Source organism: Pezoporus flaviventris, unplaced genomic scaffold, assembly GCF_033815535.1.
Source record: "Pezoporus flaviventris isolate CSIRO_AGI_PZ_B2104156 unplaced genomic scaffold, CSIRO_AGI_Pfla_v1 ptg000031l, whole genome shotgun sequence".
NCBI lineage: Eukaryota > Metazoa > Chordata > Aves > Psittaciformes > Psittacidae > Pezoporus > Pezoporus flaviventris.
In genome coordinates, this window is record NW_026892579.1 from 45,709,008 (window position 1) to 45,726,653 (window position 17,646).

General features: G+C 40.4%; 2 protein-coding genes across 4 annotated transcripts in view; both read right to left on the minus strand.

Moving 5' to 3' along the window:
* The window catches only part of WDR35 (WD repeat domain 35), a 47,633-nt gene extending 41,134 nt beyond the window's left edge, over positions 1-6,499 (minus strand). For all 3 annotated transcript variants that reach the window (XM_061460888.1, XM_061460887.1, XM_061460889.1), the window contains exons 1-4: positions 6,470-6,499; positions 5,796-5,913; positions 4,916-4,987; positions 2,656-2,748 (exon numbers count right to left, since the gene is read on the minus strand). In XM_061460888.1, the coding sequence (XP_061316872.1) occupies positions 2,656-2,748; positions 4,916-4,987; positions 5,796-5,913; positions 6,470-6,493 (307 nt within the window). In that variant the 5' untranslated portion in view covers positions 6,494-6,499. The remainder of the gene's footprint in view (positions 1-2,655; positions 2,749-4,915; positions 4,988-5,795; positions 5,914-6,469) is intronic.
* A 1,621-nt stretch (positions 6,500-8,120) lies between these two features.
* Positions 8,121-17,646, minus strand: MATN3 (matrilin 3). The gene is given in 8 exon segments (XM_061461785.1): positions 8,121-8,371; positions 8,373-8,401; positions 10,081-10,188; positions 14,767-14,889; positions 15,697-15,819; positions 16,852-16,974; positions 17,367-17,489; positions 17,574-17,646. Coding segments are annotated over 8 exon segments (729 nt in total). The 3' UTR covers positions 8,121-8,344.

Genomic DNA, 17,646 nt, shown 5'->3' on the forward strand with positions numbered 1-17,646 from the left:
AACTATTCTCATTTTAAAAGATATGCAAATAGGATGGTAATGATGTTTCTTAGCCATATGAATTCCTGAAGTTGTTCAAAAAATAAATACATAACAAACATGTACTATAAAATATATTAGTTATATATATAATATATATAAGTTACCAAGCAATCAAATTATGAGTTCAATGTAATGGAGAAAGACGACAATGGTCTGCTTAGAAGTAAACATGAGATGGTGAGTTACATATAACTTTTCAGTGTAATATACAACAAACAGAAAGCTACAGAATCATAGAATCATAGATCATAGAATCATAGAATAGTTAGGGTTGGAAAGGACCTTAAGATCATCTAGTTCCAACTCCCCTGCCATGGCCAGGGACACCTCAACACTAAACCATGCCACCCAAGGCTCGGTCCAACCGGGCCTTGAACACTGCCAGGGATAGAGCATTCACAACTTCCTTGGGCAACACATTCCAGCGCCTCACCACCCTTACGCTAAAGAACTTCTTCCTTATATCCAATCTAAACTTCCCCTGTTTAAGTTTTAACCCGTTACCCCTTGTCCTATCACTAGAGTCCCTAGTGAAGAGTCCCTCTCCAGCATCCCTATAGGCCCCCTTCAGATACTGGAAGGCTGCTATGAGGTCTCCACACAGCCTTCTCTTCTCCAGACTAAACAGCCCCAACTTTCTCAGCCTGTCTTCATATGGGAGGTGCTCCAGTCCCCTGATCATCCTCGTGGCCCTCCTCTGGACATGTTCCAACAGTTCCATGTCTTTTTATGTTGAGGACACCAAGTCTGCACACAATACTCCAGGTGACGTCTCACAAGAGCAGAGTAAAGGGGCAGGATCACCTCCTTCAACCTGCTGGTCACACTCCTTTTGATGCAGCCCAGAATACGGTTGGCTTTCTGGACTGCGAGCGCACACTGAAACCAGCTCATGTTCATTTTCTCATCAACCAACACCCCCAAGTCCTTCTCTGCAGGGCTGCTCTGAATCGCTTCTCTGCCCAACCTGTAGCTGTGCCTGGGATTGCTCCGACCCAGGTGTAGGACCTTGCACTTGGCATGGTTAAACTTCATGACGTTGGCATCAGCCCACCTCACAAGCATGTCAAGGTCCCTCTGGTTGGCATTCCTTCCCTCCAGTGTACCAACCGAACCACACAGCTTGGTGTCATCGGCAAACTTGCTGAGGGTGCGCTCAATCCCACTGTCCGTGTCACTGACTAAGATGCTGAACAAGACCAGTCCCAACACCGATCCCTGAGGGACACCACTCGTTACTTTTCTCCGATTGGACATTGAGCCATTGACTACAACTCTTCTCATGTGACCATCCACCCAGTTCTTTATCCACCGAGTGGTCCATCTATCAAACTGATGTCTCTCCAATTTAGAGACAAGGATGTCGTGTGGGACAGCGTTGAATGCTTTGCGCAAGTCCAGGCAGATGACGTCAGCTGCTCTACCCCTGTCCATCAGTTCTGTAGCCCCATCATAGAAGGCCACCAAATTGGTCAAGCAGGAGTTCCCCTTAGTGAAGCCATGCTGGCTCTCACCAAGCCCCTTGTTGATTTTCATGTGGCTTAGCATGCCTTCCAGGAGAATCTGCTCCAAGATTTTGCCAGGCACAGAGGTGAGACTGACTGGTCTGTAGTTCCTTGGGTCATCCATTTTCCCCTTCTTGAAAATGGGGGTTGTATTTCCCTTTTCCCAGTCATCGGGAACTTCATCTGACTGCCATGATTTTTCAAATATGATGGCCAGTGGCTTAGCAACCTTATTTGCCAGCTCCTTCAGGACCCGCGGATGGATTTCATCATGTCCCATGGTCTTGTGCATGTTCAGGTTCTTAAGATGGTCTCAAACAAGATCCTCTCCTACAGTGGGCTCAAGGTCTTCATTCTCACAGTCCCTGTGTCTGCCTTCCCAGAATTGGGTGGTGTGGTCAGAGTCTTTGCCAGTGAAGACTGAGGCAAAGAAGTCATTAAGAACCTCAGCCTTCTCCAAATCCAGGGTAGCCAGCTCTCCTGATAGCTTCCAGAGGGGCCTACGTTGTCCCTAGTCTGTCTTTTATTCGCTACATACCTATAGAATCCCTTCCTGAAGTCATATTAGTCTACTGCCTTAATTACACGTTTCTAAAGGCTGCTTTTATGAAAGTATATAATTGATGTTCTCAGCAGGGTTGCTTAATTCTTGCAGTTCTACCACCAATACGTCTGAGCTTGATGCACTTTTAGAACTTTTAATACTACAATACCCAGAACAGAACCTATACAAACAAGCACTGCTTCTTTTTTGGTTCAATATACTACTTTCCTCCAAGGAAATAAAGTAAAATAGAAGAAAACAAGAAATTTAGAGCAGTTTACAAAGCACGTGGCTAAAAATTTGTATCTTTTCCTAAGGTATCTCTACAGGACAAACACCTTTCTATATTTGACTACACTGTGAAAAATGTTGACAAGTATTACAATAAAAACTTGGAAATTTTTTTAAATCTATTTTGAGCTTTACAGTCTGCAGAATAAAAGCCCTGGGTAGGAATTCTTTTAATTGCTGGGGGAAAAAAAAAAAAAAAAAGAGAGAGAGAAAACAAAAAGATTTCTCACAACATAGAATATTATCCCATCTCAGATTTATCCTGCAGAGTACCTTTATACAGCATCCACACAATGATAAGTCCATTTTGATCACTTGTAGTCAGTTTTTGATACTGTTCATTCCATGTCACTACTTGAACAGAACCTAGAAAATGATACAGTTTTTTTATTTACATCATTTAAGTAAGTTAATAAAACTCACCACATCCAACTTGATCAGCCTGGAGCTTTCCAGAAATTTGCACTTCAGACTCTAATTTTGGGCATTCTTTTTGTGTCTCTCATTTCTTCTTTCAAAATCCTGCTAAACAGCTCCTTTTGCTTCTGTATTCACCCACTTGACTAACATCCTCTCCAAATTCTGCTCAAAATATTGCTTCAATATGTGAAACCCAAATTATAGTTTTGCAGTTTCTGACCATCTCTGACATGTTAGTCTGTGAAGCCAAGAAAACTTTACTGTCATAATAAGTTTTAGTTTTCTCTTCCCCTTAGTATGTTGATCCTCAGTAATGCTGCACTTTTAAAACAAAATCTCCTTCACGATTACCAAAAAGAGAACTCTAAACTCAATTCCTGCAGACTCTCAAGTCTCATATGGATCCTACTCATAAATATTTGACCCGAGACATCTTCAAACAGTGGCTTCTAAGCAGCATCTGATTTCAACACTGGATGTGAACTTGGCCACTTCAAGCATCACATTCCTTCGTGTCCTCACTGCTAGTCATCCATTTCCTCTGTGTCCTTTCCATTTTTCAGACTTTTAATCATGAACTTTATCAACAGATGCAATCAAAGATACCCTGAATGTCAGGAATTTGTGAAGGTAACAGTAATCTATTTCAGAATTTAAAACATCCATTCAAAATATCCATTAAACAAATTCACTTTTTTATATATTTAACTAACTATTTAACCCTGACTGTTAGCAGGTTTCAACTGCAAATCCTCATGAAAAGACCACTTCTTCAAAGAATGTAAGGATTTTGCATTCTCTTCATAGCCCACTGTCCATAGATGATGATCATTTAACATTTCTTTCACAAGAGTTTAATGCTTCCCTGCATCCATTTTTTACTTCCACACACTATCCTTCTCTAGCCTGTTTTCTAACCTCTATAAACTTTGTCTGCATATGGGAGCTGTCCCTGCCCATGGCAGAGGGGCTGGAACTAGATGGTCTTAAGGTTCTTTCCAATCCAAACCATTTTGTGATTCTATACGGCAGTCCATGTACGTACACATATTGTAATTTGTCAATAAAGAGAAAACAAAGATATATTTAAGGCAAAAAATGGGTGTACTGAACTAAATTTGATTTCTTCAGAATAAATGTGAAGCTACCATAACATACAAGGAAATCTCATATACCATAAAAAATTAAAAGCTTATCCATCCACATATGTTTCTAGAAAAAATGCTTATAGAGGCTTTTAGTGACATTTCTGATTTTAGCCTATTATATAGAATTTAAAACTTCATATAAAAAGTGCAAGAGAAAATTGTTCTCCTTTTTTGAAAAAGAAACCACAGTAGAACCACAGTAAAACTGTAAATGTTTAACTCAGCAATTTCAGCATTGACTGCCCATCTGTTTAGCTTTTCTCTTCTGATATAAAACATTCTTTATCTGTCATCTACAAATGTAGTATGTGAACAAACATATCATGATCTTCTACATAAACACTGAAAAAAATATTCCAGTCCCATGCAACTGTGTAGCATTTCCAAATTAACCATGCTAAAGTCAGAGATAACAAGTGCTATACCAGTAGCACTGCATGATTAAAAAAAAAATAATAAAGTCTGTCTATAATATAACACATACAGCAGCATCATCCACTTAAATAAAAATCAGTATTTCTTTCTCAGGATAATGAATGGGTACCAAATAATTTGGAAAAAGCAAAGCCTGAGGTAATACAAAGCACAAGCCAGGCTGTAATGTCAAAGGACACAGATTTAGACTTGCAAAATCCATAAGTAAACTTTAAATCGTAAGAGAAAGAGCCGAGATTGGTTTGTGCAGCACGCATTTTGCATTACACATCAGCCATGAGAACTGAAGTTAGGCTACATCAGTTTGATTCTCAACCCAGTAATTCACTCACGGATCATGACTGTAGGTCTTTCATCAGATAACTTGGAAAAAATAGATAGCCAAGATATTATATACCTGAGCTGAACAGTAATAATCTTTGTTTCAGACTTGTAATAAAAAGTTATGGCAAAATTACTCTATTAACGTCACAAAATCTTGTATTTTTTTATTCTAAGCAAAAGTACATTAAATACTCAAAGCCACTTACCACTATGACCTTCAAGAATTTGATTCACAGAAAGATTGCTAGGAGCTGCGAGTCCCTTTATTTTTGCTTCATCTGAAAATAACAAAACTAGCTATAAAATCAGCCTAACAAAGCACACATATTACTGTGTCTCTATCAATACTGCAGCTCCATTCACTGCTTACACAGATAAAATTATTCACCTAAAAGAATGTAAATTGTAACTGCAGAATGAATTTTCCACCCTCAGTTCAATGTGTTTGCTATTCACATCTGTCATCCAAATTCATACACTCTTTATGATCAAGCAGTTTTTCAGGGGAAAAAAAAAAAAACACTAAAAACCAAACATACACACAAAAGAAAAAACCCCACACATTAAAAAAAAACAACCAGGGCTATCATGTTTTGTAACACTCAGTAAAAGAAGTTAAAAATAATTTGGAAGTATATTAGATTTTACTCTTCTTGGAACATTTTTATTAAGACAAAAATTGACAGCTTTCTCCATAAAATAATGAAGATGCTAGACAACATTGAAACAAAATAAAGAAATCATAAGATAAATTCAAAAATAACCTGAAAGCCTATACAAAATGAACAAGAATAAAACATGTGCCCTGAAAAAGAAAAAAAGCAGTAAAAAAAACTTCAGCAAACGTAACGGGTACACAAATTACACATGCGCCATGTAAGACAAGCTGGAGGAAATCTGTGCAAAAGAAAGTAACAGAACATTGGATGTTTTGGCAAATACATATCTATGTACAGGTTTAAAAGGTGCAATACCATCAAGAAACTTGTGGAAGCAGTTATGCTTCCTGAAGTGCAGTGGATTTTGTTCTTAAGAAAAACAAAGAAACAAATAAACAAACAAACCTAAAATCACCCACTCATTTACCTGTCTGTGTTTCTAATTTTAAGACTTTCAGTAATCCATCCTCTCCACCACAGGCTATGAAGCCTTGATCCTTATTCCAGGAAATACATCTTAATCGAACACTACCAGGAATTGCAATCTGAAAAAGAAGCATTTGGTATCTCTACACAGCTATAAGAATCATGTTTTATTTTAAAAACACTCTAACTGAACACCTCAAAGATACCTATGATACCACATCAGGTAAACTTATTTCTACCAACAGATCAGTACGTGCAAAAAGAAACAAAAGACAGAGTTACAAGCACCAGTGAAACTGCAACACAAAGCTTGAGAAAAGGTAACCTAATACATGCAGTAAATCATGATAGCAGGACATCTTCAAAGGTGTGCTGAGAAGGCATTATGAGCAACGAAGGAGGGGAGAGGGATGCACAGAGCTCTGACAAGAGCTGAACCGACATCTCAAGAGCAAAGACCAAAGCCCCAAGCCGTGAACCCAGGCCGCGAAGGAGCTGGCAGGGCAGATCAGGGCATCACTCTGGGCAAGGGCCAACCCCACGACCGCACCACCAGCGCCAGCAGAGCTGCAACCAGCGGGAGAGTCCCAAGGAGTCCCCTCAGCGCCCCGAGGCCTCAGAGCTCCCAACCTCCGGGGGCTCCCGCCCCGGCTCTCCTCCGTGCCCCAGGAGTACCTTCTTGCATAGGTAGATGAACATCCTGGCGGAGCGAGAGGGCCACCCCTCACAGCTCCTCACGGCAGCACGGCTCGGTGGGCCGCGTCACCCTGGCAACCGCAGCCGGAAGTGCCCTCCGCGCGCGCGCTCTGTTATTTCCGGGAGTGGGAAGAGAAAGGTGGGGGCTGCTGTGGTGCTGCCTGCAGTGGGCTCCAGGCACAACTCCTCATACCTATCAGGCCCCAACCCAGAGGTGCCTCCAGAGGCGGTGGCAGCCATGAGGCACTGTCCTGCCTTTGCCTGTCGCCTGTCGCCTGCCGCCTGCCGACAGCCACGGCAGAGGATAGCTCCTCTGAGAGGGAAGGTGGGCTGGGAGTTTGCCCACCCCGCCTCAGTGGTTGACGGTCGTACACACCTTGGGTAGAAAGCACTGATAATTCATTAATAAAGGTCGCTCGGCTTTTACATGAGGGAAACTCGAAAGCTTCTGAATCCCAAATTGTTTGTACATAATGGTTTTAATGTAACATGCATCAATACATCCTCAGCCCAACCTCAGAGCTGCCCCAGGCCTAGCTGTTTAAAAGCCTGCCCAGCTGGCAGCTTGCACTTGGCATGGTTAAACTTCATAAGGTTGGCATCAGCCCACCTCACAAGCGTGTCAAGGTCCCTCTGGATGGCATTCCTTCCCTCCAGTGTATCAAATGAACCACAGAGTTTGGTGTCATCGGCAAACTTTCTGAGGGTGCGCTCAATCCCACTGTCCATGTCACCAAACTTCGCCTGCTGATTTTCCTTGCAATTGTTTGTATCTATTATATGCAGGGTATGAAGCAAGCACAGATGTCATTATAATATGTCCTTGGCATACCAGCTACTGATGTAATATTTTGTGTGACTATATTGCAGATCTATACAAAATACATTGGATTTTTCAATTCTTAAAACAATGTATTGTTATAATTGTAGTTTTGACTCCATCTTCAAATGTATTTAAAATTAGTTTCTGAAGTATTTGGATTCTTATAAATGCCAAGTGCACAAAATGAGTGGATTCTTTAATGATTACATTTTTTAATTGTTAGGTTGCATGTTTTGTCCGACAAGCCAAACTGACACAACTAGTCTCAGTAAAGTCCATGGAACGAGAACAGAAATAACTGACTAATAACAAATATAAATTTTTCAGTATAAAAAAACTAAAATTGGAGGACACCTTTATCCTTCTGAGTGTTAACATTATTAATACTTGAAATTACTTTAAAACCTTTTATCTATATTAACAAGGACTTTCAGGTTTTAAAATCAAGCACTTTTTTTTCCAACTATGTGGCTTGGGGATAGTCCCCTGTTTAATTCTGTCAATGTCTGCCATTTATGCTTCCTTTATCTTTGAGGTTTTGTTTCCTTGTTTTTGGTAAACCCTTTATTTCATAACACACATAATTTTTCAGTTAAATATACAAACCATTCCAACATCAGTGTGCATAACATACTTTATTTTATTAAAATAAGTTACAAGATCCCAACTTACTTTCTCATTTAATGGATAGAAGACATGGGCACACTATTTACTCTGCCTTGCCATTTCACAGTTTTATACAATGTCATATAGTGTATCCTTTTATTTATTTACTTTTAAACAAGATAATGAAAATGCAGTTACTGCTTGTACAGCAAAGCAGAGCAGGTACAGACAGCTTTATGGTTATAAAGTGACTGCACATGAAGATCCAGGATCTGTTGTCTTCCTGAAGTCTTCTTGACATATTCTTTGTCAATAACAACAAACCAACTGCTGTTTTGTGAGCTGTGCAACAAAATAAAGCTTGCTGAACTCAATAAAAAGGATTGATTCTGAAAGAGTATTTGAAGATTAAGTAGAATGATAGCTCAGACAACCTGCTGTCCACCTTGATAATGCCTCCAGCTTCTCAGACACTTTGTCTAGTGGTCAGTTGTTAAGGGTAAAAAAATTCAGTGTCTACAAGGTTTGTTTTCTCTATAAACTTTCTCATTGCTACATTTTCAACAAACAGTCTGTTTTCCAGGTGAGATCAATACATGGATGAACCAGAGATTGCAAAACATTTTAGAGACGTGTCAATGTCTGGCAACTTCCCAAATGATCTCACCAACCCTAATTGCTTATAAGGAGTTGGACCAAGTGACATTCAGAGCTGAAGAGCAGCAGGTGACTGTCTCTGCTGCTTTTTCCAGGTTGCCTTGAAAGCATGCTAGGGATACAAATTGCCCACCAAAGAATAACTTTAGAAGAAAGCCTCAGTTATTTGTAATAAAGTATATCCCTAACATGAAACCACTGCATTTTATTCCATATCTTTGGGGAAGAAAGACTGATCTCTGAAGGACAGGATACTATTGAGATGATGTTACAGGTTTCATTATCTTGGTGCTCAGTTTTAACTACTTGGATTCCATGGAATTATATATTACAATCCAAGGAAAATCATCATCTTCCCTTCACTGTTTCCAGACTGAACTCCAAGCACACTGCAAGAGGGATTTGCAATCAGATTTTATAAAAATAACTCTGAATTTATTCAAGCAGTGGGGAAGTCTTGTGTCATGGGCAGAAGTTTTCATTTGCCCTTCAGAAACTTTGGTAACCTGAGAAATTAGTTTATCTGTATAAATGAGTTCACATATAAAACTTGCTATTTTGCTTTCCTTCTTTGATTAATCCTAGATACCCCACTCTTCCTTGATTTTGAAGCCCCAGGGATCAGGATGACAACCACAGGCATAATGCTCATCTAAAGCAATTCCTATTTGAACAAGAGCATCTTTTACAAGAAAAAAGCAAGCAGTCTCAAAAAAACCTATCACAATCTTCGGCAAATCTTTGGCAAACTGTGATCAATCACTGTCACATCTAAAAATTGTGCCTTATGATGAATCACGGTTTTCCCAGCTTTAACTTCCAGTTACTAGTTCCTGCTGTGCCATCTGAGGGCATTTATTACATCATTCAGGTTTGCTGTGGTCCAGGGTTCACTACTATCACTTTTTTGTTTGTCTTTTCCTTTCCCACATGTTTGTAAAATGTTGGGCTCGCACCCAACAGCCTGTACTTGGATGTTTCATGGAACCAAGCTTTGCCTCCAACATCATCACCCTGCCTTGAAGCTCTCCCATTCTCCTATATCCCAGCAGCTGGATATTCATAGGTTAGCACATTTTCATGGAAAAGAAGAAGGTCCATCAAAATTGCTTGGTACAATGCCTGCCTGCAGAGGTGGGATGCAGAGGAATACTGCAGCTGATGGGACTGTGTTCACCCTGCCTGTGAAGTTGTCTTGAAAATTTGAGACATAATAGGAGGGATCAAAACTGAGCATTTGCTGTAACAGTAAAAGTCATCTGGAAAAACTATGAATAAAGCAGTTCAACATAGCATATATAACCTAGGGGTTATGGGTATATGTATTTTATCTTTATCTTGGTACCAAAGCCCTTCAATAAAATGTGAAAACGTAGTATTTGAAATAAATGAGATTTTGCTTCCTGTGTTAAGGTATTTTCGTTCCACAGCTTATATCAAAACAGGTATCTCTAAAATACTAGTAAATGACTGAATGCAGAAGATCATGTAAGAAAAAGGATATATTTTGTAGACAGAGCTTCAAGGCGTGAGGTGACTGAGTTCTGCAGGGCAGCTATGGCTTCACACTTACAGGACTCTTCAGTAGTTACAAGACTGCTTGTTGTGGCTCCTAAGAAAGAAAACAGCATTTACAGTATTTATGACAATTATCAAACACTTAAATCCCAGGGAAACACTTGATTCTGCAATGGAAGTTGACCTCCTGCTGTGAGACTATAGCAAGCACTGAAACCCAGGGCAGTTGGGAAGGAGGGACAAGGGCTGGTGTGGAGACACAAATTCTGCTAGACCAGGTTCCTCAAAGCCCCTGGGCTTGAATGCTGCCAGGGATGGGGCAGCCATAGCTTCTCCGGGCAACCTGTGCCAGTGCCTCACCACCTTCACAGTAAAGAATTTCTTACTTATATCTAAATGTATCTAAAGAGAATCTAAATCTATACAAAGTCAAGGTTGCTGCCGTGTTAAAGCTGGACTTTAATGGCATTTGGGGTATCAATCATTGCCAAACACAGCACTCCTGAGAATGCATTAGTCCAAAGTTAAGCTTCCAGGAGTTTTGCAAGCTAAGCAGGAAAGCACGTAGTGATTTTAACCACATAAAGAGTCATTCAGTGTCAGAGATTCATCAGTTTCCATCAGTTTCTGAGATGTAGATGAAATTAGATACTGAAATCTCAGCTTGGGAAGAAATAAGAAGAATACAATTTACCACTGGCAAATAATACAAAAATGAAACCAGGAACACATGCATTCATTTAAAATACTAAGCAATAGAGTTCAGCTAGATTATCAATGTGTATCATAGATACAATGTGTATCACCCCACAAGTACTACTGGTTTGTAACATTTGCAATATACATGCATAGGGAGTATAATTTTTGATTCAAGTGGTGTGAACATTCCAATGTCACATGAATATGGATAGAGGGAACATCGCATTCAAATAGGCCCAAATGAATTTAAAATCTAGTAGAAAGGCACAGCAGTATTAATTGAGGAGCCAGATAGTATGATAGAGAAGTCATTAATCTGTTAAGCAAGAGAAAGCAAGCATTGCCCTACTCCACAGTGGTTCCATTGAATCTGTTCCTAGGTCTTGCCCTCAGTCTTCCAAATTTACAGGGGACTAGCCTCAGCTGTCCTGAAGAATTTCTTTTTCGCCATAATCCACCCCAAAACCAGGGCTCAGAGATGATAATTTCATTGTGGTATAATGTGAGTTCTTAGCTACGTGAAAGGCAATTTAACCTCACCTACTCTACAAAGAAAATAGGAATTAAGATCTACCACTTGCTGCAGGCTTATAACAAACATATCAACAGCTACAGAAGCACAAGTACTGTAGTGAGATTACCATCTACATCTGAGACCAGAATAATAAGCTTCCAAAGGTAGAGCCTTCTTAAAAAAGGGCCCACAAGTATGAAATACCCTTTCAACAAGTTATCAAGAGGTAGTACCTGCATGTAATATCTATCTATACATGCTTTTTTTTTTTACATTGCCTCCAAAGGCAACGACAGCAGATTATTCAGTAATTTTTTTCTGTAGATATATAAATGCATAGCTAATAAATACCGAACAAATAAGGTGAGCATTATAATAGTAAAACAATAGAAATATTATACCTGGATACAATTTCTCCTTTCTTTTTTTTTTTCTGAATTTTGGGTTCATTTTTTTGTTTCTCAACCATGCCATTGGTACTTGCATTTTGCAGGGAAACTGCAAAGTCTATGAACAGATTCATTTCTAGCATGGAGAAATTAATTTGTCTTAGAGCCAGTGTTGAAACTGGTGTCTCCTTGATTCCACCGAACTGGTATTTGTTCATCTCCCTTCTTTGGAACATTTCACAGGCTTTATGGTCAATGTACAAAGAAGAGCTGTTCAAGAGTCAGCTGGAGGAAGGCCAGTTCCAAACACCACAGCAACGTGGCTGGTTTCTAACCAACTGTCAGGGGTTTTTTTATGTTTCAAATGAAATTCTCCAATGACAGATACAGATCCAGATACAGATCCTCCTTGGATTATGTCCATTTTAACAAAATTACTTTTCCAGCCAACCTTGGCAACTGCCCAAGGGTACCCTGAATTCTTCTACAGTCCTTCTGTGAAATGTAGTCTTCCAGTATTTGATATTCAGAATCTTGGACACCCCTATTGCCACTGGGATGCTCAACAAGTCATACTAAACATGCTAGAGTTATGTTTTTATGCTGCATTTTACTGTTTATACTGTTACACTGTTTAAGTCCAGACCTATTAAAAATTACTATATTTACAGATGGCATTTGGCTATATCCACCTATTTTATAACTTTGCTCTTACATGGGGATCTTAGCCACGTGGTGTAATGGCAAGTTATTCCTGCTCTGAACCAGAAATCATACTAGGTACCTCTTGAGGTCCCTTCCAGTCTGACTATGATTACTTTGCACAATCTGTGCTCATTAGGATGGCAGCTGCCTGGCCTCACCGGATATGAAGTGCTAGACCACCTCCAAAGGCATGCTAGGAAAAGTTTCCAGTACACAGTAACTTTAGTCAGGAGACCGGGAAGGGAAGGAAAAAACCCTTATAAAATGATTGCATATTTACTATGACACAAAGTCCCTGAGAAGCTAAAGAAACAAACAGCAACATGAAATTCAGTTGGGAGGGGAGGACATCACATCAAACTGTCTCCTGCGTGGTGGTACACAGATTCACAGTACTGCAAAGTGTTTTACTGTGTGACTTAACACCAACTCTTCTCTCTTTAATTATGTCTCAGTTCTAGGCTCACTGAATATTGCATATTTTATATATAGAGTGAAGGCTTTAGTTTTAAGATGATAAAGGCCAAATGGTAAGCAGTTACTAGCATTGTTACATATGAAGTGCTTTATATCTCTGAATGTTACTCAAAGTGGTAAAGGCAAAGTGATACAGAACTGTCTTATAACATGTGAATGCATGTGAAAATTTGTCAGATAGATCCAGTCCTTCTAATGAGAGCTGGGACTGTGAGAATGAAGACCTTGAGCCCACTGTAGGAGTGGATCTTGTTCGAGACCATCTTAAGAACCTGAACATGCACAAGACCATGGGACATGATGAAATCCATCCGCGGGTCCTGAAGGAGCTGGCAAATAAGGTTGCTAAGCCACTGGCCATCATATTTGAAAAATCATGGCAGTCAGATGAAGTTCCCGATGACTGGGAAAAGGGAAATACAACCCCCATTTTCAAGAAGGGGAAAATGGATGACCCAAGGAACTACAGACCAGTCAGTCTCACCTCTGTGCCTGGCAAAATCTTGGAGCAGATTCTCCTGGAAGGCATGCTAAGCCACATGAAAATCAACAAGGGGCTTGGTGAGAGCCAGCATGGCTTCACTAAGGGGAACTCCTGCTTGACCAATTTGGTGGCCTGCTATGATGGGGCTACAGAACTGATGGACAGGGGTAGAGCAGCTGACGTCATCTGCCTGGACTTGCGCAAAGCATTCAACGCTGTCCCACACGACATCCTTGTCTCTAAATTGGAGAGACATCAGTTTGATAGATGGACCACTCGGTGGATAAAGAACTGGGTGGATGGTCGCATGCGAAGAGTTGTAGTCAATGGCTCAATGTCCAATCGGAGACCAGTAACGAGTGGCGTCCCTCAGGGATCGGTGTTGGGACTGGTCTTGTTCAGCATCTTTGTCGGTGACACGGACAGTGGGATTGAGTGCGCCCTCAGCAAGTTTGCCGATGACACCAAGCTGTGTGGTTCGGTTGGTACACTGGAGGGAAGGAATGCCATCCAGAGGGACCTTGACATGCTTGTGAGGTGGGCTGATGCCAACGTCATGAAGTTTAACCATGCCAAGTGCAAGGTCCTACACCTGGGTCGGAGCAATCCCAGGCACAGCTACAGGTTGGGCAGAGAAGCGATTCAGAGCAGCCCTGCAGAGAAGGACTTGGGGGTGTTGGTTGATGAGAAAATGAACATGAGCCGGTTTCAGTGTGCGCTCGCAGTCCAGAAAGCCAACCGTATTCTGGGCTGCATCAAAAGGAGTGTGACCAGCAGGTTGAAGGAGGTGATCCTGCCCCTTTACTCTGCTCTTGTGAGACGTCACCTGGAGTATTGTGTGCAGACTTGGTGTCCTCAACATAAAAAGACATGGAACTGTTGGAACATGTCCAGAGGAGGGCCACGAGGATGATCAGGGGACTGGAGCACCTCCCATATGAAGACAGGCTGAGAAAGTTGGGGCTGTTTAGTCTGGAGAAGAGAAGGCTGTGTGGAGACCTCATAGCAGCCTTCCAGTATCTGAAGGGGGCCTATAGGGATGCTGGAGAGGGACTCTTCACTAGGGACTCTAGTGATAGGACAAGGGGTAACGGGTTAAAACTTAAACAGGGGAAGTTTAGATTGGATATAAGGAAGAAGTTCTTTAGCGTAAGGGTGGTGAGGCACTGGAATGTGTTGCCCAAGGAAGTTGTGAATGCTCTATCCCTGGCAGTGTTCAAGGCCCGGTTGGACTGAGCCTTGGGTGGCATGGTTTAGTGTTGAGGTGTCCCTGGCCATGGCAGGGGGGTTGGAACTAGATGATCTTAAGGTCCTTTCTCACACTAACTATTCTATGATTCTACTTCAATACGTGTACTGAGCTGGGGAGGGTATGGGAGATACAGAACAGCAATCTTCTCTTAATTGAGCAAGTCTTCTTGTCTGGGTTCAGGGTGTAGCCTTGGTAGCAGTCACAAGTATAGGACAGATCGTGTTTCACACAGATCTGCTCACAGTCATGCCTTCCGGGTTCACACATGTCCACAGCTAAGGAACACAACATGAGGAGAGAAGAATATTAGTCAATACCCAGATCTTCAGACTTTTAAACTGGTGTTAGTAGTCCCCTTTTGCAAACATATCTTCATTTAGAATCAAACCAGGATGTTTTTATTGCATGTCAGGACACTATTAGCCGTAGCAGGGAAAACAAAGAGTGTTTCCATCTTGCAATTAGCATCATAAAATTAATACAATTTTTGGAATATTGGCAACACTTTTGCAGTTATAACAGATTGCAAAAGGAATTGAATTAGCAGTGATCCAGCGGCAAGGTAATTATCCAAAGGAATTTCAGAGAAGAAATAACTGGATTTTAAGAAATTATTTGGCATGATTTCAGCTCTAATTGGGTTGAGTAAGACACTGTTTTACAGAGTGAAAACGTTATAAACAGAAGAGTACATGGCTGCTGAATAAAAAAGAGACTTGGCCCTCTCTGCCAGTTACAAAGCGGGCACCTTTTGTGTGAGGCTAATTATTTCTGCCAAATCTTACACATCAGCTCTGAAAGGGAAAGTTGACAGGGAGTTCCTATATTTGGATATCTTTGCAGTAAGGAGGTCCAGTAAGGCACAAGGAAAGAAAGAATGATGGAAAGAATGAAGGGAAAGAAAAATTTAAAAAAGAAAAGTGAAGACCCCTCCTGGACCTAGACTATTTTTGTTACATCACAAAGACCTGTATGGATGAGAAACTCTTGAATAATTTATCAGAGAAATAACACAAATTAACATGGTTTTTAAGAGCTACTTGCTTTTAGCTTAACACAGTATTTCCCTAATCAGGTCTCACCTGAGCAAGTCTTCTTGTCTGCATTCAGAGTGTATCCTTCATAGCAGTCACAGCTGTAGGATCCATCATTATTCAAACACACCTGTGCACAATCATGCCTTCCAGGTGCACACATGTCCGTGGCTGCGGTGAACCATGTTTTAGAAAAGAAACCTATTAATCCCTCCCAGACACTCAAGCATTTTAAATGCTTCACTATTCATAAATACAATTTAATTAGGATTCAACCAGCACCCTACTACATTATTATATTATGCTGCAGACAGCTAAATTCAGTTAGTAATTATTTAATGCAGAAGGTACATACCAGGACTGCAAGACATTACTACACCACATCTCACACAAGTCTGATTTTCATGAGCAATTATAACAGTGCTGAATATGCCCAGTAAGGATGAAGCTAAAACGCCATACTGAGAAAAAAACAAATGCACAAATAAGCAGGACTACAAGAAGATTATGTTCTCTCTTCACAAATAAGAAGAGTGAAAATTTAAGTGGGAAGAATGCTTATGTGCTCTCAAAGGGAGGGATGCACTTACAAAATAGCTACCCTAAGGCTGGTGCTGCTCAAAACTTCTGGATTAAAAGAAACAACAAAGAGAAGTATTTGGAGAGAAAAAAGTTTTTATAATAAGCTGTTTTTTTCAGAGAGCCAATTCAAGGAGTAGAAAAGGAAGAAGCTGCTGTCAGTATAAGACCAGGGTTGCTGTATAGCAGAACCCTACACAACTTCGGGAGCAGAAACAGCAAGCTGTAAAAACCGTTTCAACAGGAAAGATGGAGAGGACATGGGAAAATCATCAGGCTCTAAGTTCTCTATGGATCTGTGGCACTCACTCTTCAGTGGAGACACAGTGCTGGAGGGTATCTCCAAGTAAGTTCATTCTCCCTCAGGGACTAAGTTTATGAAGTACTATGAAGACCATAAAATGGTAGGTAAGTGCCACATTGCATTTTTTTTTTATCAATGCATTTAAAGAAAAATGCAGTGCTGCTGTTATTGGAACCAAGGGGAAAAGCTCCAGGTCAACTCTTAAAATGAGAGTTGATGTCTGTAAGCAATTTTTCAACTAGAAACAATGAGAGTAACTCACAGAAAACATGTCCATGTCTCCATGAATTTCATATATTAAAGCAGCCTTTAACTCTTACATGAGCAAGTCTTCCTGTCTGAATTCAGGGTGTAGCCCTCATAGAAGTTACAGACATAGGATCCGTTGTTTCTCACACAGATCTGATCACAGTCGTGTTTTCCAGGTGCACATGTGTCCACAGCTGCAAAACACATGTTTAAACAAGTAATTGTTAATAAAAAGCAGTTTAAGATGAAGTTCATATTCACATTATCAGATAGATTTGGAATCAGCTCAGAAACTGCAATAGTAATTGAAAGAATTAGAGTGGTAGGAGAAAATATCTATATAATGTCTACATCTGAAGACTTTGTTTTGTCATCTGGCCCTAATGAATGTATCTGTAGGCATACAGATAACAAGGATGGTGATAGAATCAAACTATTTCTCACCATTACTTGCAGCAAAGTTTTATTTATTAAGATACAGATGTTCACGATTTCAACAGAAATACACAAGTAGCTTCTCAAATCCCATTATGGTGTTAAAAAGTGGTATCTTTCTAGTTGCGCATATTTACTGAAGGAGTAATACCTGAGCAGGTTCTCTTATCTGGATTCAGAGCGTAGCCTTCATAGCAATCACAAAGGTAGGATCCACTGTTGCTCACACAAATCTGCTCACAGTCATGGGCTCCAAGTGCACACACATTCACAGCTACAAAGGGTATTTACAGAAAAAGAATTTCAGTTATCCCAAAGGAAAGAAACAGTCATGAATAATTTATGCTTACAACAGTACATCTTGCATTGTTTGCTGGATTAGTAGCAGTGAAGGTCAGTGCATTGTCACTATCACAGAAAGTTACAGGCAT